The sequence below is a fragment of the Pleurodeles waltl genome, chromosome 4_2 (assembly GCF_031143425.1).
Source record: "Pleurodeles waltl isolate 20211129_DDA chromosome 4_2, aPleWal1.hap1.20221129, whole genome shotgun sequence".
Classification (NCBI taxonomy): domain Eukaryota; kingdom Metazoa; phylum Chordata; class Amphibia; order Caudata; family Salamandridae; genus Pleurodeles; species Pleurodeles waltl.
In genome coordinates, this window is record NC_090443.1 from 745,045,452 (window position 1) to 745,069,794 (window position 24,343).

Consider the following 24,343-nt stretch of genomic DNA (forward strand, 5'->3'; position numbering starts at 1 on the left):
TTCGTTCTCCCTCAGAGTTGGACAACAGGGTTCACCCAACTAACACTTTATGGAGCAATAGAATACTGAGAAAAAAGTATGGCTTATCAAACAATTATTGCATGTAAGCATGTTTAACACTAGTTTTTTTGTTCTCACCAAGACACAAGGGAATCTGAAAAGCTCCCTCTTTTCTACAAACACAATGCATGAACGAATTTCTTCACCCATAAGGGTGGCATGCAGAGTTGAACAAAAATTGACAAGCATACTTTTATCATCAGTGATTAAGTGTCTCTTTATTTTTACAGATTCACCTATGAGGAATTTCTTTTCAAAAGGATTGAAAACTGTAAAACATGCACACAATGGCATGATTTAATCTGTATTGTCACTAGTATTGTTTTCGGACATAAACATGCTAGGAATCTTTATAGAGTTCTGAAGAAAGCTCTTTGACCCAATTAGCTAAATTTACATAGCTGAAACATGTAGACCATGTCTTGATGTAGAAGCCCACACCATCTCCATTTACATCCCGATCTGTTTTTAACCGTACCAAAAAAACAACACCCCCCAAAACAAAAAAAAAACAAAAAAAACAAACAAAAAAAATCACGAAAGGATACCAGCAGGTAATTTTAGAACAATAGCTCTCGTTAAAATCAAAGGGGTCTACCGTTACTCAGGCTTAGAGCCCACCCAGCTAAGTTAGGTATGCTGGGTGAGAACCCAATGACAAAGCATGTCACTAATATGACCATTGACCTTTTGTTTAGGGAGACAATCAAGTTTAGTTGCAAGTTCCTTTTCTTGAAATAGAAAAGCAAGTCACTGATTGCAAGTGGACTCACACCCTTCTTGTTTAAGTATACACAATTTTACAATGGCAGTGTGCCACATCTTCAAAAAGCTATGCACCATGACTTTCTTCCAGACAAAAAGTTGTAATCTAGGAAACTACAACCCAAGGAACAAAGGCTGTTTTGTCAATATAATAAAAGTGCTGAAGTAACCAAATATTAAGAACTTAATGACTGGATTTATTTGAAATAGATTAAAATACATTCCAAGATAGATAGCAAACATCCCAATTTACTGAATGGTCTTGAAAAGTGAAGAATTTCCCCACATCATCTTAAATTGTAATTAAATAATGTGTATAGCTTTCCTACATGGCTGTCAGATTGTCAAATTTAACACTGCCAAATGAGTGGAATGTAATGGTCACACACAAGTAGGAAAACTGAAGGATCTTGTTTCACTGGAATGTTCGAGGAAGTAATTGTGGCATGTCTTTGGGTAAACCTCAAATCTTAGGGTGGCACAAGAGTTGACTTAAGGTTAGGGATTTTTCTCATTTCTAAATCTCTTTTCTTGTGCAAACCATATCTCCTTTTTATAGCAGAAATGTAAAGTAGATTCTTCACATAGAGTTGAAGTCACTGTAGATGGACAGTTGAGCAAGCTACAGTACGGGCCAAACGATTGATAACACATTTGGTAGTGAACTATAAAAAAAAAGGTATAAACTGTAATAACAATAGATGAGTGCACATCAAATGCCCACAAAGACTGCATCACATTAGATTATCTAGCACCGTTTACGTGGGTACATTTACAATGTCTAAAATTAGTTTGGGAGTGAGCACACTTGTGTACAATACTGAATACAACATACTTATTGTTTTGTACCTAACTCTGGTCTTTGGTCTACTGCTTATACCCAAAGTAGTACATACATGAAAAGAAATAGGTCTGGAATTTTACCCTGTGTTCCTATGTGGACTTTGAGTGGGAATCACATCCCGCAATTAGAGTACATTATCAAACGCACAATGAGAAAAGATATAAATTATATAACCTTGAACGTCTTCGTTCTGTATGTCGCTCAATTTCTTCAGTTTCTTCTTTGCCCTCCTTGATTTGTCTAGGTTTAGTTTTTATAAGCTGGTCAATCTGTTTCTGAACAGGTACAGGGATTCTTGGGAACAAGGTGGAAAACCACTCAAGTTTTGTGAGAAAAGAGCGAAGCATTACCCCAATAGTCATAATACAGCCTCCACCAGCCTTCACATCTAGGTCCTGCAAAACAAAAATCCATAACATTAAGAACATGAGCAGCTTCAGCATCTACTACAAATCAACATTCTTTTTACTTCACCAGTTATAGAATTACTGAAATTTATTAAATTATGTAGTTTTTAATCAAGAGATTCTTTATTTAGAGTTCATTTGTATTCATAATATAAGATACGTAGAGAGCAGGATAGAATATTTTTGCAGAACCCACAAGTCTACTGACGTCTGTGTTACAGGTGCAGTTTTATTTTGAATCTAAAAGTTTCGAATTGTTTTAGAGCTACCTACACAGAGACTTCAGTGACATTTAATTGATAGACTTTTTAATGTCCTGCCCTGTACTCATACAATTTTTTTTTGTATAAAAAGGCTGCTTAGTAAAATAATTGGAAGCAATAGCAAACCAACTGCCATGAAGCAGCGAGGTTTCTAATTTAGGTTTGAGTACAAAATAAATAAGTTACATATATTGGAAATGCATAATCCACGATGACCATTGTCTCTGAAAAGGGTCATTACCGCATGAAGGCCTTCTGGATATGCCCTCTCGCAGCTCAGGACATGTTAGTCAGCTATTGTCAGTCCAAAACCTACAGTGCAAGCACACAAGGAAAGTGAGATTCATTGTTATCTAAACATAAACAAAGAATTCTGCTGCTTGCACTCACACACATATAAGCTTTCAGTTTAATTTCCAAAAATATTTGAAGCTCAACAGATCTAAAGGAAAAAAAGTGAGTTTGCCCAAGTAAGAAGAGAGGCACTATTCAACCACACATCATGCACTGATCCATACTTACATCTCCTTTTCGGATTCAAACAAGCATTTACATCTTTTACATAAAGTGCCTGTTAGTCACCCATCACACTCGGCATCTAATCTGCAAATTTCCTACCAATCAAATATGTTAAGAGCTTGGAGCCATAAATTTACTTTCAAGTAGTTCTGCTTATTTGCCAAATTAATATAAAAAGGCATTACGCACTCAAAGTGTCTCTTTTCAGGTCAGTGGTTATCAGGAGTAGATTCATTTGACGTAAGACACTTTAGTTAGAAGACAGGCATCAACTATTCCACCTTGGCACTTTTTACTTTACAGAGTGAAAAAAGAAGGGTGGACATATCAAGTTACATTTTGACCAAAGCTGCAGCTTTCAGGAACGAATTGTGAATTGAGAGGTCTGCCCATATATTACTTATAGAAATCATTGTTTCGCTCAGTCGGTCAGCATATGTGACTTTGGTAGCATCAATATCTAAAGGAAACTTCAAATCAAAATAATCACCTGCAAGATATCCACCTGACGTGATCTCGACTAAAGGCACACAAACTTTCCAACCACTGCACATTTTAGATGGTATTGTGGAGTAATTAGGTTATGCGCCAGATGGCAAATAAAACAAGGTGACAATATAATAAACAGTATAGTTATAAGGTGCCTTACCGAAAGTGTCAAGTACGCCTAAAAAGTAATCTATAAAATGCATCCTAGCAATAAACCAGTTTAGAAAAGACAGAGCTTAGCAAATCAATAGAGATTACCAAAGAGACTTGTGGTGGATAAAAATTGCCAATAGGGCTAAGCCTTAAACAATCTGGGGAGCGCAGGTTTAAATATTTTATAAGCAATACGACCAGAAAGTCAAACATGAGCCTTCAGGTGTCGCAGGGGACCACCAACTCAAAAAAGTGCAATAGTGCATTCTTAATAAGTGTTATGGGTGTATTGGGGGTGCATGCACCCAGGTTCTTTAATGTCAGCACATCCCCTGTGGAACTACAGGAATTAGTTCATTCAATGACCCACAGGTGAAGTTTTTTAGTTGGACCAAACAACCCTTCAAGCAGCTTCCAACTCCCTCAGGACAGCTCCATACATCTTGCTGACAGAACATCAGGAGTAGCCACTAAACCATTTTGGCCCGGAAGTTTCTATATAGACCACGTGGACTAAGAACTAATTGGCTAGTCCGCACAGGCAGCATTGCTGCTCCCTATTACCACTTAACCACTTAGGTGGCCGTAATAAGCTTTGAGGGGATACAGCCTAACCTAGAGCTGAACCAGTTGCCTCTGAAGATTAAACCTGCTATCACTGTCCATGCAATGATTTTTTCAGACAAGAGTAAAGACCTGGCACCAACTTTGCTAATTTCTAACTTCAGACATTCTTGAAATTTACTGCGTTTGCAGTGATGACCATTCTACCACATAATGCCCCAACACGAAATGGTCATCTCTTTCAGGAAAAGCAAGCAAACCACATAAAAGGCAGCCTTTATTAAAAAAGCATTCATTCTATCATGTAGACATGTCCTCTTAAACTTTAAGTATGCTTTCTTCACTGAAAGCTGAGAAAAGTAATGCATTGTTCAGGAAAACGTACCTCTTCTCTAAACAAGATTAATCTCACACTGTCTGATGCAGCTGGGCCCTTCAGCACCAAGAAACCCAACAAAATTAGTGCACTATAAATAATTATAACATATAATAAAAGTTTGGTATAAAGGACTGGAATGAATTTGCCTACGTGAATATTAAAATTTATAGCAATTTCAAAGATGTTAATATCAAAGTAAAACTCTAAAAATCAAAAATCTAACAAACCTTAACCCTTCAGATTTTTCTTTCAATAAATCAGGCTTAAAAGGAAACATCTGTGTCACAAATGTGCAAAGGTCCATTCATTTAAGTGCACATCTTTGTCAAAACAGCAAGTCATGTACTGGAGGATAATATCTTAAGTCTAAAATTTGTTTTAAAATAAGACAATGGACATGAGTTTGTTTACACACAGGGGAAATGTGCTTGCCATCATAGTATATAGGGGGAAATGTGGTTGCCATCATAGTATACATTTCAAACTGCAAGAGAAACTTCTCGAAGAGGATGACAGGAACACAAAGTCTAATGCAGAAGGGATACGCTCAGTATGCCTGTTCCCTTTGTCCACACACTGAACAGAAAACACGTTTCAGAAAAAAAAAGACATCAACTAATGGCTATGACCAATGTCTTATGTTCTGCTTTCACTCAGCAGGAAGTGCTAAGTTACAGGACGCATCAACAGTTCATGCTTGCTGGGACCCCCGCCATCCTTATGTTTTGTTGATGGTCTTGCAGGTTTGCTTTAGGAGCTGTTCCATTGCCAGAGAAAGGGTCTGAAGAAAAGAATGTATCAGCTCCTCTGGAGAAGTGGCCGGTTAATCCAGCGCAGGTTGAGCAGACTTTTTGCAGTCTTCACAATTTTGGTGACTTGGGGAGGAAAGAATTCCCCGATTCTACAACTTTTGAGACAAAGTTGGATAGTCTTTCAGAGGTTACTGCAAATTAAAAGGCAGATCTGTCACATCTGTTTAGTTTACAATGCGAAGAAATATCAGAAAAATCAGCTTGAGATAAAGAGAAAAAAAAAAAAAGTACATAAATCAAAACTGACTGGAAACGAAATTGGGTAAATGCCAGCAACAGCACGTTTTCAATGAATGATTGCAGCTGCGGGCATACTTCAACTTCTGCTACTTTCTTTATACACTGCAGATTGGAAATCCAACACAATAATTTGTGCTCGAACAACAACCAAAGGTTGAGTTTTAAGTAGGGCCAGTACTATTGCTTTTACAAGTGATTCCTGAAAGTATTCCTTCTGTAAAGAAGAATTACAGAGTGCTTGCAAGGGTATTGATTCCTTTAGTTAACTCACTGTTTAGCGCTGTCAGTGTTTTATATTTTAATAGCTCACTAGATTAACTCAAATGCTAAATAAATACCATGAAAAGCGTGCACTAAAGTTACTTCCCAAGACAAATGTGCACAGGCAGTTTGGGTTGAAGCTTTGAAAATGTAATGGTCTGCTACAAAGAAGCATTGAGAAAATTTAAGATTAAATTAGTTTTAATTCCCACAAAACTCTTATTTGTCAGACATCTTCAGAAGAGGACTGCCAGATCCCTGGGTCTTACACAGGGATTGTGGCCATTGAGTTCATTTTTCCTTAGTTATCAGGAGTAAAAGAGTACCTTTGATCAGAACATAACAGCTACTGAGATCTGCTATAGTTTTTTTTTGCTCAAACTTGATGTGATAATATGCCAGCACCAACAAGAAAAGAACATTTTAAATCAGCACTTTGTATATGGGAGAACAACCTAAAGGTGTCGCAAAACACCTAACGTACTGAAGACCTTTAACAACTAGATTTGTCCCTTTATTTTCTGCCTCAAGCTGTGAGGAATATGGTGGCCTAGTAAGGCTAAATGAGAAACATTAATTACTATGGAAGGAACAGAATTCAATACAGGAACTCCAACAGACAGGATCATCTGTACCTTGACTCTTAACCAATATATCAGAAAACGTATTGTGAAAAAGATACCCTAGGAATAAATATGACTTTGTCCTATACCTGGCCTCTTATACCTAATGTCCTTATCACTGTATACCTCTACATCCTCTTCCATAAGACCACGTCTTGCTGACCCATACAGCTGAACCACTGCCTAAGTTTTGCCCTTCTACTTTTCCTCATTCTTCTCATCTGCCCAGCTTCTCAACTTCGGTTTGTATTGTCTCATTGTTCATCAATCACCTCTATCAGTCTATAAGGTCTAATGTACTGGTCTAACACTGTGTGAATGGTCAAAGTATTTATTTCATGAGCAAATACAAATAAATAAGAGGAGTCTAACATACTCTACTTTCCATTGAGAATTATTTTTAAAGAATGCCTTCCTCCCATGTGTAATCACTGTGGAGCTAACCCCTAGAGTAGAATCCTACAACTTAGAACAGTTTTAGTTAACATCTTTACCTAGTGCTTATCACCATCTTTATGACACTGACAGTGTAACTAGCAGGTGTTACTATTACCCAACTTAAACCAAGATGAATCTAAAGAAAGAAAGGCAGAGTTGGCCGTGCCAGGATTGCACCTACTGCCCAGCAGGCCAGACAAATACCTGCCAGAACCAGCTCTGAGATATTTTCTTTATCAAAATGAACACAAATCCAAGGTCCAAAATACCACTAGTTAACCATGTTTTAGTAACAATGGAATACTACTGTTTGCACATAATATTTTGCTTAATTACACAATCCACACGCCCAGTGTGCATCAACTTTACAAATAGCTGTGCACCCTGGAAAAGAACAGCTCAGAGCCTCAAACTAAAAATCCCCAGCCCAACCCAGGGACTAAGTGGCAATACTTGGCTAACACTGTTGTCTCTTTTATTGGTCCATCCCAACCTTTTCCAGGGACGGCAGCACCTCATCAACTGAGGACAACAGGACATCTTTCAATTTTAAGTGACTTGGCTTTTCTAAGCTGGGAAAGATTGGGTAATTTGCATTTGCGTAATTAGAAGTAATTTTTCAGGCAAGTTATGCGAAATTACATTTAATAATGCAAATTGAAAACTAAATTTGGCACTCTATTTTTGCACAAAATGAGTCTTGGCAGCCATTTGACACGAGGAAGAAACTTGAAAAAACAACGTGAAAACCACATTGTGCATCCTTGATGAATTCACATTTCGCCCCGGACTATTTAAAAATCTTTTTCCAGTATCAGAGCTAAAACAGGATGCCTGTCTATTGTCATCTTCTCAATAACTTATGGCAACTATTTGCTTAAATGACAATTCTTTTGCCTTAGAAAATGCTTGTGGGTGTGCAAATCCATGTTGTCCCCAGGAATACTACTAAATGGTCACTACTGCTGCTCTAACTGGCTAGACTACATGCTAGTCAAAGTCCTTGATAGCTTGTTTCTTTTAATTTTCTACTCTGCAACTGAAATTATTTGATTCATCTACCTTGACATTATTCCTTTTCAAATGGCCTCAAAAGGTCTATGTTTGGTCTGACTTATTTTGGCTTCACTCTCAAGAGAAGTGTTAGTGATCTCTAGCTTCAAAGGGATGTTTCCTTACAATGCCCAATATGTATGTTATTTTTCATGTATGGAATTTTAGCACTGTATGGCAGCATGTTGAGCAGATAACTGAAGAAAGTTTAAGGCACGAAAAAGCCACAAAGTTGCCCCATTAAAATGAAAAACATGTCAAAAATAATCTGGAGTAAGAATTAATAACCTGAGAAATTATAAGGTAATAGGAAATTCTATGATGATACTGACATACATGATAATGCAAGTATAATACGTGAACATTGGAAATGCCTTTATAAAAGTCAGTCTTCTAATTTCTTTAATACTTTAGACTGATGTCCCAAGTCACCATTAGTAACAAAACGACAATGGTGCTTGAATGTAAAAAGTAAGAATGGGCTGGGGTGGGCGAGATGGGCCCAAAGTCCAGACTAACGCATTGCTGCGTGATGTGCAACACTGTCAAATACTGGTAAAGGAACCTCAAGTTGAGAGGATGCATACAGATTCGGTTTCATTGTTGCTACCTTTTTGGATGCCTAGTAATTCAAATAAGGATTATTTAAAAAACGATGAGTAATTTCACTAATTAGCGAACATTTTTAAGAGAACAACTTGTCAATGTCATCAGCATTATCAATTGGTCCTGCTGTGTGGGTGATACTAGAGGTGAAGAAAACAAAATGGGAGGCAAAAGGAATTTTTTAAAACCCTTTACTGATTATGAAAATTTAAGTTTTCCAAATGTTTAGTTTACAGACTTTTGCCAGTTACATGGACAATTGCACTTTTGCCAGTTACATGGACAATTGCACTTTTGCCGATACGTTTCACAGAGAGCAAAATTCTGTTTCCTATTGTGTCTCCATCACACTTCATGGTGGCTGTGGGCTCGCTTATCTGAAAGCGTTTTACTTTTCAGTTTACGTGGCAAGAAAAGTCTGGTTTGGAGTTTAAAACGCGAATAGCTCCAACTCAAGCAAATGCCAGACCGGTTGCATTGCAAATGCTTGTTATATTTGGCGAAAGCTTCAAACAGAGCTTTCAGTACTACAGAGAGGGTCTTAGGCTTCACCTACATGATGGTAGTCAAGAGAAAATGTTTTGATTAGTCTGGCGTTGTGAGCGTCCACAGGGGAAAAAAGGGATTCCCCTCTGTGCAGCTATGATTTTGCTTATTTATCCAGCTGTCCGATCCAGCAGCAATATGGCTGCTCGAGCCTGAACTTTCAGAAGCAGACACTTGACATTCAAATGCTGTTAAAGTGTCTTAGACAACTAGATTGCAGTGTGTTTCTCTGACTGCAGCACAGATGGGAGGAGGGCAGTAATGGGGCATTTTTGAGATCCCAGCACTCTCACCTGCCATCATTAACTCAAGACTTCAAAGTGCAGCTCTGTGCTTATGAGAATATTAAGGAACGCCCATGGCTACACTAATTTATATGAATTTTAGCCCTGGCTTGAAAGTGAAAATGTTGCCTGAGCATATGTCATCAACCAAAGAGAGATTTCAGAGGACTACTGATAGAGGGGCTGAGACATCACCCAAAAGTTGCTTTCCTGAGTACAAGATTTTGACTGGGATAAATTTGTGCGTTTCCATTAAAAAGGATGTTTGTATTGCACTTTAAGGCGTGTGACAACATTTATACTCTATACAGGAGAATTTAGTTTTTTTTTTATGATTGCGAGCCAATGATCATGGCCATAAGGCCTAATATGTTTATTAAGAAACGTTACAATAAAGGAACTAGGACTGAAGTATTTATTGTGAAAAGCGTCTGTTAAAAGTCAATAGACATTTAAGTGTGGATTATTACTCTGAATTAAAGCATACAGATAGGTAGTTGCTTGCACGGAATCTCACGGGTTAGCGTAGTAGGGAATGGTTTTAGTGTTGGTTACCATGTATGACAGACTATAGAAGGTTTGGTTTGTCAGAACCCTGGTCAGTCCCACTGAGTTGGCAGTATTTTACTTCGTCCAATGCAATTTTGTATACTTTTCTAATTTTCTGACTGTATTGGACAGAAAATCTAATGATCAAAATTATAGGCCCGTGTTGATGACAAACTATAGACATATTTGTGCAGTGGGAGACGCTAGGTCTGATGCTATAGCTCTGGTTTGCTTATTATAAAATGTTATGACAAAGGCAGTGGGTCTACTTTATTAATTGTGAAAAGAATTTCCTAAAGGTAGTAAAGCTTTTACTGTTGGTTATCGCAATTTACTACAGTCAAAAGACAGGTACTTTGATACATGTAATCGTACACATGACTGTACTGGGCAAATGTCTGGGCATTGGTCACCCACTCTTACAAACCCGTTTTTTTTTTTTTTTTTACTGTGATGATTCTCGTTAGTCCCCCTTGAGAGGGACTGTATGGATTGTAAGCTGTATTTTCTACAGATTCACAGTTTTATAATTGTATTCATGGTGGTTACTTGTTTATATGCACCTGAATAGGATGCAGCTGTAGAAAGTATAAAGCCAATGGTAACGGGTAAAGGCTTCATTGGCAGGCGTTTTGTTAGATTTCATATATTTAGTTTAAACCATGTGTTACTGACAATGGGGTTTTAAGGATGGACTGCTACTGTAACATGGAATTTCACAATTACCATAGTAGGCAAGGGTTTGAGTATAAAAAATGTGCATAGTGAGAGTCATTGTTAAACCCCAGTGAGGAGAGCTAGTATTTTGCTTTGCCAACAGCTGCAATTTTATGACTGTATGCCTGATGGTTGCCTTGTGTGAAAGCTTACACTCAGTGCAGTAAGACCGAGTTGGTATTATAGTCTTGACTGGTGTGCAGGGAAAGGTTATGCCAGATAGCATAGGTATGGCCTGTTTATTATGAAACTATATTTATGGTGTTAGCCTTGTTGAGGGGTCGTATACTGTTTTGTAAACTGCAATTTTGTATAAATGTGTAATTTTATAAATATACATGGATGGTTGCCAGCTAATGCGCACTTTAATAGGCAGTGTGTTCCCTATAGGGCCAAGCAACCGCTAAATGGCTTATCAGTTCACGAGAAGAGTTAGGAGAGATTCCTTAGGTGTTATCTATTTGCAATGAAACATTATTACAAAGCACGTAGGCATGTGTTAAAGGCAGTAGGTTTTTAACCATGGATTGTTATTACACTGTGCTAAATCTCGAAGTCAGGTATTTTGTTACATGTAATCTTGTAGATTACCGCAGTAGTCAAGTGTTTTGGTGACTCATCTGAACAAACAGAAAGATAGAGGATTTTTACTGTGGTATTAATTATTAGACTTTATTAGTAGGGATTGCATATTGCTTTTGACAACTGTATTTTGTACGTACTTATTATACCCGATGGTAGCCTCATGTCAAGGCTTATGACCAACACTGTAGAGCGATGCTGGTTATGGGGACAAGCCAATATTAAAGGATATAGACCGGATTGTTTACAGTGAAAAGATACAGTAAATGCAATATGACTGGCTATGGATTGGGCAGAAAATGATGTTGAAGTCAATAGACATTTAATGATAGATTGCCATTACTCTGGTAAGGGCCTACGGAGAGATTGTTACATAAAATGTCACAGCTTACTTTTTTGGTATTGGTATCTCATGTGACAAACCCTAGGGGGGTGATTTTTACAGTAATAATTCTTGGTGGAATCTTTTCTTAGCTGTCTTCCATGAGCTTGTAGTAAAACATAATTAAATACATCCATCAATATAGGTCAGCCCAGTTCTGCCATAGGTCTAGGTGTCAGATCCAACCTACATCCGTTCATGGCAATGTTCTGCAGCAAGCCAAAGCGTACTTGGGTAATGGTTCAGTCCACATAAGTCATTGTCTTTCTTTCCCTACCCATAATGGCATTTTTTGTCACATGTACATCAATCTGAAAAGGAGTGTGCTTCAGCATCAGGGCCGGTTTGCCACTCCTGTCTTTTCCAATTTTCTCCATTTATAGTTCTGCTTTTATTTCTTTGCTACTCCTTTTTTTGCTTTAGAGCTAACTGGTCACTTGCTTACGGGTCATTTATTTGCAGTGCGCCACATCCCACAAGGCCAATTTAGCAAAACCAGGAAACCATTATGGAAATTCTATTGTCCTTAGTGTAGGATTGTTTTTCCATTCCAAGATGGATAAACGTGGCGGCCATGCTGGACCTTTTTGGGGGGGTGGGGGTGATAAGACTGTTTGTTTTTGTCATTGCAAGCACATGCCCGCCGAGTTTAGATGGCAGCATACTTTCTTTTCTCTAATTGTATTCATTTACTTTACCTTGTAAATATTGCTGCGTTTTTGTGTGCTTTTTTTGCGGTTGTGCAAGAATGAGTCAGTGGATTGATAAATGGATGCAGGAGTGCAAAGGACTGCATGTACGATGACTTGACTTTCTAAACCAATTAACACAAATGGCAGTTTTATTCATAAGCCAGAAATATTGGCAATCTTCATTTGAACACATCACAGGATTCGTGAATCAGACATCATGAAGTGCTCCTTGCCCCAGCACCAAAATATAAAAAAAAGGCGAACTATATGTATAAATAAATAAACAACTGTAGGAAGGCTAAAGACCAAAAGCCTTTGAAGCATATTTTTATTTTAGTTGTTTGAGATAATCTAGGGAAAAAGTGTCAACTGAATGCACTAGTATGTTCATTTATTATGCTTTTCGGCAGTACACACCTTAAAATTAATGTGACAAAGTGTGGCACAAGAACACCAATAACCCTTAATGCCAATACCTCTTACTGGATTTCCAATTTTCCAATTTTTAATGTTTGTAATTTCAAAATGGTTGCATACATGCAATGACAAAAAAAGTTAAATAGTCTAAAACTGTATGGAACTGCGAACACTTCAGCTCAACGCAAAATATTTGCTTGACAGAAGAAAGAAAAAAAAAGAAGAAAAATTAAAAAGGAAGAAATATTACCCTCTTGGACATACCTCTTCATCATCAAGGAAGTCTACATACCAGTCCCATAAATCTGTAGGTGGCTGTGTATACCTAGGAGGCAAAAAGGAAACATCATTTAAGTTTAAGAAACCTCCTTTGAGACTACCAATATAAAAAAATAAATTAATCGCCACTTACCGTATATACATAAATCCCAGAGCTCTAATATAGGGAGAATCAGTATGTGTGATAAGGCCCATCACTTGCTTGCGTGTGAGTTTTAGAGTGAAAAGCTTGTATAACAGGCAAAAAGCTGTTGAAACAATCCCGCCAGTTCCGACACCACGCACCTAAAACAAAAGAAAAATTATGTGAAAATTCTTAAATTAATGTTTATTTATGCTTAAATGCCAAACAGGCACCACCTATGCGCAAGAATGGAATATGTATGCAAAGAGCAAGAAACTGTTCTGACTGACAAAAAGATCATCAAATGGGAATTGCCACTCTACTCTAATACGCTAAACAGGGGTTTATAAAAACACATTCTTGTACCAAGCTTGCTGCATCATACCATTTACACTTCTTTGACTCTTCAAAAGCTGATACAAGTCTTCTGTGGTACTCGAATTAAGATGCCTCATAAGAAAGTTGTTATTGACATGCCAGGATTTGCACACATAACCTCACAATACCTGGGCACCAAATAACTATACAAAGAAAATAGTATGATGTGGGAACAGATTGTCGAACAGAACTGTAACACATTGAGGACTTAAATTAGTCACCAGTATGTAGGACTATTTATCACCAACTATGATTTATTATGAACAACCCCATTACATTTGTATTCTATGTATTGTCACATGGGAAGAACATGTAAATCGACATGAAAATTGGCATAGAAAATGAAATACAAAATTGACATTACCATATATTTACATATCACAGTACTAACACAAATCAAAGATAAAGAGAACCACATCGCATAAGTAAAACATATTAACACAAAGAAAGCAGCAAATGGCAACTTCTAAAATGTTCCACAATCGTCCAATAACTTCATACATATGTGGCTTTCTCCAAGTTTAAGAACAAAGTCCACAGTAAGAGGTAGTCTATAAGAAGGGTACACTCATTGAAGACAACCTTGTCCTCCTCTTCTTTGGTGTGTGTCAAGTAATGTGTGAAAATATTTTTAAAATGTGGGATTTAAAAAAAAAAATGTTTTAAAGGGGGTTGGTGTTCCCCCACCTTTACCAATCTTGCCACAAGCTTGGATGGGGTTAGGTGCTTTGCTGACTACACCCTAGCCTGCAATGAAGTGAAAAATGTTAGGAATCAAGAGAAGCTGCAGCTGTATTCTCTTCTGGGCCAGCTACATGTGTCGTGTGGATCATCAGTGTTTCCCTGCAGCATTAAGCCCCAATCCTTCAATCCCAGGGCCTCTTGTTGTGCCTCCCTGACCTGCTCCGTTAAGTTGTTAGCCCTTTTAAATGCCTTGGAACAGACTGCTATGGTCTCCCAAGGAATTGCACCATGAGGCAAGGAATCCACTTGAGCCGCACCAACCCCACTCCTAGCTGCTGTCGAGCACAGGACACCACAACATGAGCAAGCAGAGCTGGAATGGAATCATTGCTGCTGCCTTGGAGTTAAGTAGCAGAGATGGGCCATGGACCAAGTTGTTAAATGAAAGTTCAAACCAGAGTGAGCATGCAACTTGTTTTATGTGAATGAGTATGGATAACAGTGTATTCATGTGAAAGTGGAGATGTTTAGGTATGTGGACATGCAGTGTGATGGCATTTTGGTAATCCATAACAGCATGGTGACCAACCTGTACAAAAAGCTGGCCTTTTTTTTTAAATTACTGGCGCTAGTTCTTGCCATTTTGTTGCCATCTGCTGCCATAATGGGGCCCAATAACGGAAAAATGCATTTCATACATTGATGGGAATTTTTGCAATCTTGGGGTAATCTGTGGCAGGATGCTACCTATCACTGGGAATAATCCATGGCCCTTATATTTAGTAGTAATTCTGACAATTGTGAGCCCTTTGTGGCAGGATGGAGCTAAATCTGAGCAACCACTAGTAGGTACACCGCGCTGCACAAAAAAAAAGAGAAAAAGTAGTCCACAAACTGCACAGAAAACAGCAAGCCTCGTATGTTTTCAGTACTTGGTCGCTGCGCTCAAGGAGGGCTAACCACCGGAAAAGGCATGCTGTATGCATGCCTTCCACTAATGAAAGCAAGCAGATTTTAAAGGGCAAGCCCATGAACCAATAGAAGACACTGTTGTGACATGGACGGGGCTCCGAGACCTTTTCTAACTACTACAGCGTCTTGCAAGCAATACACATGCGCAAGCTAGCCCCTAAAAATCAGCATAGAATTTAACAAAATCCACTATACTCTGTCCACAGCTGGCATCATATTGGGCTTAATCTGCCTCAGCTTAATCAAATATGAGGATTGTGGGCTAATTTAACTGTAACTTAATTTAGAATCATTTGCAAGTACATTTAACTGATTTGTAGCTTGGACCTCAAAAATTATTTGATCAATGTACTTAGACCCTCATGTAAGCTGCAGGGGTGTGGAATTTATTAAAATATCTACTTGTCCAGGGGACAGGTTGCTTCTCAAATCTACTTGTCCTGTAAAAAGATCTACTTGTCCCTTTGGTGCCATGTAGTGTGGCGACAAATTATGGCAGCAATCTCATTATGTAAGAGCTCTGATAATAGCCTCTCTGATTATGTCAGGGCTACTACCATAGTAGGGCTTGAATACTTGCAGTTTCAATCCCTACTGTAGCAATTTCCTTATTTTGCCACCTTTCTGCAGATCTGCATACTGGGCCTGGAGGAAGCAGTAAGCAATAGTTCCAGGGGTGGAATGCCTTTGAGTCTGCAAACCTACTAACCTGAATGTTTTAAAGATTTTCACCAGCTTTTCTCTAATAGTTTCCCATAATAAGAAAGGTTGGACATTTACTCCTGACAATGGCAGAATTAGAACTTCTTCCAGGGTTGGGAAGAAAGTGGCCAGAGGGAAAATGAACTTGCAAATGCTCAATAGATTTTCACATGAGCAAATCTACACATGCGTATTTACCCATGCTAAAATACAGTTCACAAATATTTTAAAGGGGTACGACATATACCATGGGTGCACTTTTGTGACTTTCTTTAAGAATTTGGGGCCACATGTAGGTAGGTTCAGATTTGCGACCCGCAATTTGCGAGTCAGAGCGACTCGCAATTTGCGAGTCGCAAATCCGAATGTAGGATGGTGTCCCTGACACCATCTGTGATTCGCAAGGGCGTCGCAAATGCCCACCTAGTGAATAATCATGAGGTGGGTCGCAATTTGCGACCCCCTTGCGAATAGCGGCCCTCACAGGGATGGTGGCCTGCTGGAGACAGCAGACCACCATGTCTGTGACTGCTTCCTTAAAGGAAAACGAGATGCATTACAAAAACGAAAAATGAAACGTTTTCGTTTCATTTTTTCAGAGCAGGCAGTGGTCCGCAGGACCACTGCCTGCTCTTAAATTTTTTTTACAGTGACATTCACAATGGGGAAGGGGTCCCATGGGGACCCCTTCCCTTTTGCGAAAGTGTTAGCACCCATTTGAAATGGGTGCAAACTGCGATTGGTTTGCGCCCGCGGTCACAAAACAATCCTACATTGCACTGCGAGTCGCAATTAGGAAGGGAACACCCCTTCCTTATTTGCGAGTCGCAAACCCGTTTTGCGATTCGGTAACCAAGTTACTGATTCGCAAAACTGGGTTTGTGCATCGCAATGTGCTTTTTGCACGTCGCAAACAGCGAAAGTCGCTGTTTGCGACATGCAAAAAGCTACCTACATGTGGGTCTTGGTCCCTAATTAGGTCTGGTGTTAACAAAGACATTTTGTTTTTACCAAACTTCTATTTCTCTCTCTTTCGGCTGGCTTTACTGTGAGTGATCGCATTCTGCTCTTCCACAAGGAGCATATTGGCACACAAAGTAGTTTTGTTCAGTGTCAGGAACTACAGTGGCAATCAGTGACGTAAAGAAACTGGAGGGTGCCCCTTTGCAAAGAACATAGAGGAGCCCCCTCTCCAGACTCACTCGGGGCAGGTGCTGTGCTGAAGGGGCCCCCTGGAGGGCGGCGGCAGGGCCTTTGTTATGCCACTGGTGGCAACGTGTGCTTTTAGAGTTCAAAAACTTTTTTTGGGGGGGGGAGGGGGTTGTGCCCGTGTTTGTTACAATGTTGAGGGCCTGGTAGCTACCACAACAATAAAGTGTTACAAAAGCCATGTCAAAACAAGACACTCATTGATGAAACTAAAAGACTTATAAAAAATATGTCAGACCAGTTGGCTTTGTCAGTGTTTGTTTATTTTCATGCTTCCCATATTCGTTTTGAAAATGGTTACACTGATTTTCCATTAGAAATATTTTTGGGAAATACTAGCATGCATCAACACATTTTACTAAATGACACTTCATTTGCATCTAATCAGAGAGCATTCTGGGAGCAGTATACTTAGCCTCATAGCCTAAACTTTTCAAACGTGTATACACGTTTTTTTTTGCACTGGAACCAACGTCAGTAGTGAAGTGTGACCTTAAAACATTTATTTACAGCACTCACCCTAATAATGAAGGCTTTCAAATAATGAACCATAAATACAAGTTTGAACAGCATTATCTTTTGGAAACACATTACCTCAACTGCAGAGAGTTCCACTTTCTGTAAACAAGCAGCCAAAGGGTTTGTGCTGCAGAGGGTTGGGCCTACTTGTCCCAAGGACAAAGTAAACATAAAAACTTGTTGCCCTTGACCCCAAACAAGATGTCTCCGGCGATAGGAATTCCACATCCCTGAAGCTGGTAGGGGGTGGACACTGCTGCATATTAAAAAGAACTGAAAATGGTCTGCACTGCATGTAATGAACAGTATTTAAAAAATAAATGTGAGTTGTCATCAGTAGCTTGAATATGATCTGATATTTTCAACTATTCTTACATTGAATATCACAATTTCCACCCATAGGTGTTCCTTTTTCTTCAATTCGGCAGACTCTGCCTGCGATGATCACAGTGGACTGACCGGAATTGCTTTACCTAGAACTTAACATCAGTGACCATACTCAGGTCTAACGTTCTCTAACAGGAGGCACAGGTCAGCAATGAAGAAAAGGGAATGTGTGACCTCAGCCACTACATTACCACAGAGAACAAAAGTGCTGTATTTAACCTTTCCATTTGTGACACTGCACTCCTAACGTGTCAGATTTGTTCAAATGGTTAGTTAGGACTTTTCATGGCATTGTTTTCAGTAATGATAACTCAATATCTCATGTGCATAACACATAAATCACCACTAGATGGCTTTCTAAGACAAGAGCTCACGATCTCTGGGGAATCTACCAAGGTCACACAAACAAAAAGCCCCGGTCAGTTAAATGACTTCCTGGAATCTGGTGTCACCGCTATACAGTCAACAGCGTTTTTCATCACTGTTGATACAGTGGGTAACATTAAATTGTGGAGAATAGTGGAGTAAATACCACCCATAAGGTAGATATGAAATTGTGATTTTAAGAGAAATAAAAAACAGCTATAAATCAGTACCACTCTAAGAATAAACCGTATAATCTGTTTTCAATGCTTTCAGATTCCACAGAGCAATTTAAAACCGTGGCTACCTCTTATAATTTAATACCAAGATACAATTTTAAAAAACCGAGGAAGATTCAATTTGAAATCAAAATACACAGTTACAAAGCAGAGAAAGCTGCTGAATGCACGTACTTCTACTTACCCCTCCGCACATCCCTGTCTGGCCTGCTGTTTTCCTGCTCCCCTTTTCCCAGGGTTCAACATGTATAACCTTGAAAGAAAAAGAAAGCAAGATGTCAGTAATGAACACTGGGCAATAAATCCACAATATACAAACAAGCATAGATGGATGAAAGCCCCTTTATTTGGCCTATTCACATATTCAGTAAAAATCAAAATGACCTGTCTGATTCCAGACTCAAAAATTACTTAAAACGAGGACAGTTTTATACACATCCCTCACAGACTTGGTATGGTCACTTCGCACTACCGCATTAATAATAAAAAGGGAAACAAATACAGAATCAGCAGACTTAGTTTAACGTATTCACACAATTTATTTTACAGCATGAGATACGAGGACAAGATAACTATTTGCCAGTTTCTTCCACCTTTGCTGACCATCTACAATTACCCCATGGGCACTCAAATGCCTTTCATAAAGAAAAAGACTTGTGCTAACAAGTATTTAAAGTCATTAAATATGGCCTTAGTTTTCAGATGGGCTTCATATAGGTCCAACTGTCTGTATAAATTGTGTGGCTTTATTAACTATTTGGTACGTAATAGTCAAATTTCCTTAAAGGTTTGCTTTCCTTAACTCCCTAGTAAATTTGGCATCTCGCCCACTACCAGGTTATAAGAAGGAAAGCTAAATTTCAGGAGTAAAGCTAGATCACTTGCCAGCAGATGCCTAAGAATGCAGCTTCCTCTTTAGCAGCCTTCAATGTTGAACATCAAGTGGGGCTTGCTGGGAACAGGGGTGCATTAGCAGATTAAAATGGCAGTTTTAAGAATAACGACTTATCAGATTGGCATGTTGCATTGAAAGATGGATAGCAGATAACCATCAAGCTGGACAAGCAAACTGTTTGCAAACGGTGGGACAACATGTTTTTCTCTCGATACCTATATAATGACTTCACAGCACAGACCTCTTTTGCTCAGCTCTCATTAAATTATTGTACAATCTGAAGGAATGTGAGAGAAAACAGTAGTGGTCTTCTTAAACATAGCAAATGTAAACAACCACTGATGCTCTGATAAGTGAATCAACATAAAATAGATTCATCTCTCCTTGTATACTCTTCTTGCAGGCTAAAACGCATTATTCTGGTTCTGAAGGCTCTTGCACTCTGGCACCAGTTAATCTAAATAATGCCCTCGATTACTTCGGCAATCAGAGCAGCTAAAGATTTTAGTTTACTTCTCAACCACAGCCGAATAACGGAAAAATAAAGATGTCTTTCAGCTGGTCTGTGAATCCATGTGTAACCATAGATACTTTGTTTTGGAGGGCGAGTATACTGGCATGCTACGGGCTTAGGTACGTTTATTGAAGGGGCACAGTAAATGCAGAGACAACAACCAGTCTTTTGAAAAGTAGTCAAAAAGGAAGGCTATAATGTACAAGAAAAAGCTTGTTGGGGGTCGGAGTGATATCCTACTTGGGGAAAGGCGGCACTGGTAAAAGATGACAGGATTATAGATGGTGGATCCCAGTAAATGGTTAGTACTTGGAGAGCATTCTTGTTCCGAAGAGAGATGAACGGTTTCATTAAAGGAACGAAATCACGTTAGGAAAGGAAAAAGTAAAAAACTAAAGGCGAGGATCTAGAGCTCTGCTCCACAAAGCTTAAATGCCAAATTACTATTAATGTCCTGGTCAATTGATCTAGATCAACCGGAGTAAAAAAGATTCAGAAACATGAGGTGGTGTTCTTCTGGGCTACAATCTCATGCTGGTGAGGGAGCGAATTGGAGACTACAAAACAGGATTAATCCCTCTAAAAAGCAAAGAGACAAGATTATACAAAATCAACCAAGCAGAGCAAGCTCTCCTATTATACTGAGATCAAAATTAACATTTACTGTATTTTTGTGAACATCAGTATGATGAGTGGTGTTTCTTCTGCCCTTAGAGTGAGCTGCAAGCAGGGAAAGGAGTTTGCTGAGGTTCGAAGCTGCTGGACGACCAGCCTCACACTACAAAGGCAGCCTTAATGCTCGCAGAGCTCGGGGCAGGTTTAAGTAAAGAAGTTATACATCGCTTTAATTAGGATTTAAAACAGAGAGCAAAAGCTGATACTATCATTCACTCGCCTTTAAAATTGCAAGTTATTTTTCCTGTACTACTGCTGGAATCAGCCCGCAACAGAGAAAGTCCCATCACAGTAGGAGGACTGAATTTTCATAGGTTTACTAGATGGATATTGTTTTATTTGTTACTGTGTTTGTTGTTCTGGTGCTGCATGAAGCTACTTAGAGTGGAATGATTTTAGGAAAAATCGATGGAAGTTTATATTTAGCATGGTCATGAAAGAGGAGTAGACCATCATAACTACTGAAGCATGGCGTTGACCTGAGCAAAATTACTAGTTGCACTGTGTATAAAGTTGGAGATTAAGACATCAAGGTGTACATCAATATTATAAAACACGGTATAAGGGACAACAGATGAGTGAATGGTTGGATGTGTATCGGCAGTCAAAATGCAGTATTACTTTTTCTTGGGAAAACACTATTTTAAAACATAAATGTGATGCCAGGGGTGTGGAATTTATTAAATTATCTACTTGTCCAGGGGACAGGTTGCTTCTCAAATCTACTTGTCCTGTAAAAAGATCTACTTGTCCCTTTGGTGCCATGTAGTGTGGCGACAAATTATGGCAGCAATCTCATTATGTAAGTGCTCTGATAATAGCCTCTCTGATTATGCCAGGGCTACTACCATAGTAGGGCTTGAATACTTGCAGTTTCAATCCCTACTGTAGCAATTTCCGTATTTTGCCACCTTTCTGCAGAACTGCATACTAGGGCTGGAGGAAGCAGTAAGCAATAGTTTCAGGGCTGGAATGCCTTTGAGTCTGCAAACCTACTAACCTGCATGTTTTCAAGATTTTTACCAGCTTCTCTCTAATATTTTCCCATAATAAGAAAGGTTGGACATTTACTCCTGACAATGGCAGAATTAGAACTTCTCCCAGGATTGGGAAGAAAGTGGCTGGAGGGAAAATGAACTTGCAAATGCTCAATATATTCACATGAGCAAATCTACACATCGTATTTACCCGTGCTAAAATACAGTTCACAAATATTTTATAGGGGTATGACATATACCATGGGTGCACTTTTGTGACTTTCTTTAAGAATTTGGGGCCACATGTAGGTAGGTTCCGATTTGCAACCTGCAAATTGCGAGTCGCAAATCCGAATGTAGGATGGTGTCCCTGACACCATCTGTGATTCGCAAGGGCTTCGCAAATGCCCACCTCATGAGGTGGGTCGCAATTTGCGACCCCCTCGCGAATGGGGCCCTCACAGGGATGGTGGCCTCCTGGAGACAGCAGACCACCATGTCTGTGACTGCTTTTCAATAAAGCAGTTTTTTTTTTTGTAATGCAGCCCATTTTCCTTAAAGGAAAACGAGATGCATAACAAAAAACGAAAAATTAAACGTTTTTGTTTTATTTTGTCAGAGCAGGCAGTGGTCCGCAGGACCACTGCCTGCTCTGAAAAAATGTTTACGGTGACATTCACAATGGGGAAGGGGTCCCATGGGGATCCCTTCCCTTTTGCGAAAGTGTTAGCACCCATTTGAAATGGGTGCAAACTGCGGTTGGTTTGCGCCCGCGGTCACAAAACAATCCTACATTGTACTGCGAGTCGCAATTAGGAAGGGAACAACCCTTACTAATTGCAAGTCGCAAACCCGATTTGCGATTCGGTAACCAGGTTACCGAATCGCAAAACTGGGTTCGTGCATCGCAATGTGCTTTTTGCACGTCGCAAACAGCTAAAGTCGCTGTTTGCGACTTGCAGAAAGCTACCTACATGTGGGTCTTGGACCCTAATTATGTCTGGTGTTAATGACATTTTGTTTTTATGAAACTTCTATTTCTCTCTCTTTCGGCTGGCTTTATTGTGAGTGATCGCATTCTGCTCTTCCACAAGGAGCATATTGCCACAGAATGTAGTTTTGTTCAGTGGCAGGAACTACAGTAGCAATCAGTGACGTAACGAAACTGGAGGGTGTCCCTTTGCAAAGAACATGGAGGAGCCCCTCTCCAGACTCACTCAGGGCAGGTGCTGAAGGTGCCCCTGGAGGGCAGCTGCAGGGCCTTTGTTATGCCGCTCGTGGCAACGTGTGCTTTTAGAGTTCAAAAACTTTTTGGGGGGGTTTTGCCAGTGTGTGTTACAATTTTGAGGGCCTGGTAGCTCCCACAACAATAAAGTGTTACAAAAGCCATGTCAAAACAAGACATGCATTGATGAAACTAAAAGACTTACAAAAATATGTCAGATCAGTTGGCTTTGTCAGTGTTTGTTTATTTTCATGCTTCCCATAATCGTGTTGAAAATGGTTACACTGATTTTCCATTAGAAATATGTAAGGAAATGCCTCCTTGGCATGGTTACCCCCTGACTTTTTGCCTTTGCTGATGCTATGTTTTGAATTGAAAGTGTGCTGAGGCCTGCTAACCAGGCCCCAGCACCAGTGTTCTTTCCCTAACCTGTACTTTTGATTCCACAATTGGCACACCCTGGCATCCAGATAAGTCCCTTGTAACTGGTACATCTGGTACCAAGGGACCTGATGCCAGGGAAGGTCTCTAAGGGCTGCAGCATGTATTATGCCACCCTAGAGACCCCTCACCCAGCACAGACACACTGCTTACCAGCTTGTGTGTGCTAGTGAGAACAAAATGAGTAAGTCGACATGGCACTCCCCTCAGGGTGCCATGCCAGCCTCTCACTGCCTATGCAGTATAGGTAAGACACCCCTCTAGCAGGCCTTACAGCCCTAAGGCAGGGTGCACTATACCATAGGTGAGGGTACCAGTGCATGAGCACTGTGCCCCTACAGTGTCTAAGCAAAACCTTAGACATTGTAAGTGCAGGGTAGCCATAAGAGAATATGGTCTGGGAGTCTGTTTTACACGAACTCCACAGCACCATAATGGCTACACTGAAAACTGGGAAGTTTGGTATCAAACTTCTCAGCACAATAAATGCACACTGATGCCAGTGTACATTTTATTGTAAAATACACCACAGAGGGCACCTTAGAGGTGCCCCCTGAAACTTAACCGACTATCTGTGTAGGCTGACTGGTCCCAGCAGCCTGCCACACTAGAGACATGTTGCTGGCCCCATGGGGAGAGTGCCTTTGTCACTCTGAGGCCAGTAACAAAGCCTGCACTGGGTGGAGATGCTAACACCTCCCCCAGGCAGGAGCTGTAACACCTGGCGGTGAGCCTCAAAGGCTCACCCCTTTGTCACAGCACCGCAGGACACTCCAGCTAGTGGAGTTGCCCGCCCCCTCCGGCCCCGGCCCCCACTTTTGGCGGCAAGGCCGGAGGAAATAATGAGAATAACAAGGAGGAGTCACTGGCCAGTCAGGACAGCCCCTAAGGTGTCCTGAGCTGAGGTGACTAACTTTTAGAAATCCTCCATCTTGCAGATGGAGGATTCCCCCAATAGGATTAGGGATGTGACCCCCCTCCCCTTGGGAGGAGGCACAAAGAGGGTGTACTCACCCTCAGGGCTAGTAGCCATTGGCTACTAACCCCCCAGACCTAAACACGCCCTTAAATTTAGTATTTAAGGGCTCTCCCTGAACCTAGAAATTAGATTCCTG

At 39.9% G+C, this 24,343-nt stretch overlaps 1 protein-coding gene across 1 annotated transcript in view; it reads right to left on the reverse strand.

Annotated features, from left to right (window-relative positions):
- The window catches only part of PRPF38B (pre-mRNA processing factor 38B), a 66,842-nt gene that overhangs the window by 33,967 nt on the left and 8,532 nt on the right, over nt 1-24,343 (reverse strand). Inside the window, exons 2-5 of the mRNA XM_069232402.1 lie at nt 18,686-18,754; nt 13,058-13,209; nt 12,910-12,970; nt 1,844-2,064 (exon numbers count right to left, since the gene is read on the reverse strand). Of these exons, the coding sequence (XP_069088503.1) occupies nt 1,844-2,064; nt 12,910-12,970; nt 13,058-13,209; nt 18,686-18,754 (503 nt within the window). The remainder of the gene's footprint in view (nt 1-1,843; nt 2,065-12,909; nt 12,971-13,057; nt 13,210-18,685; nt 18,755-24,343) is intronic.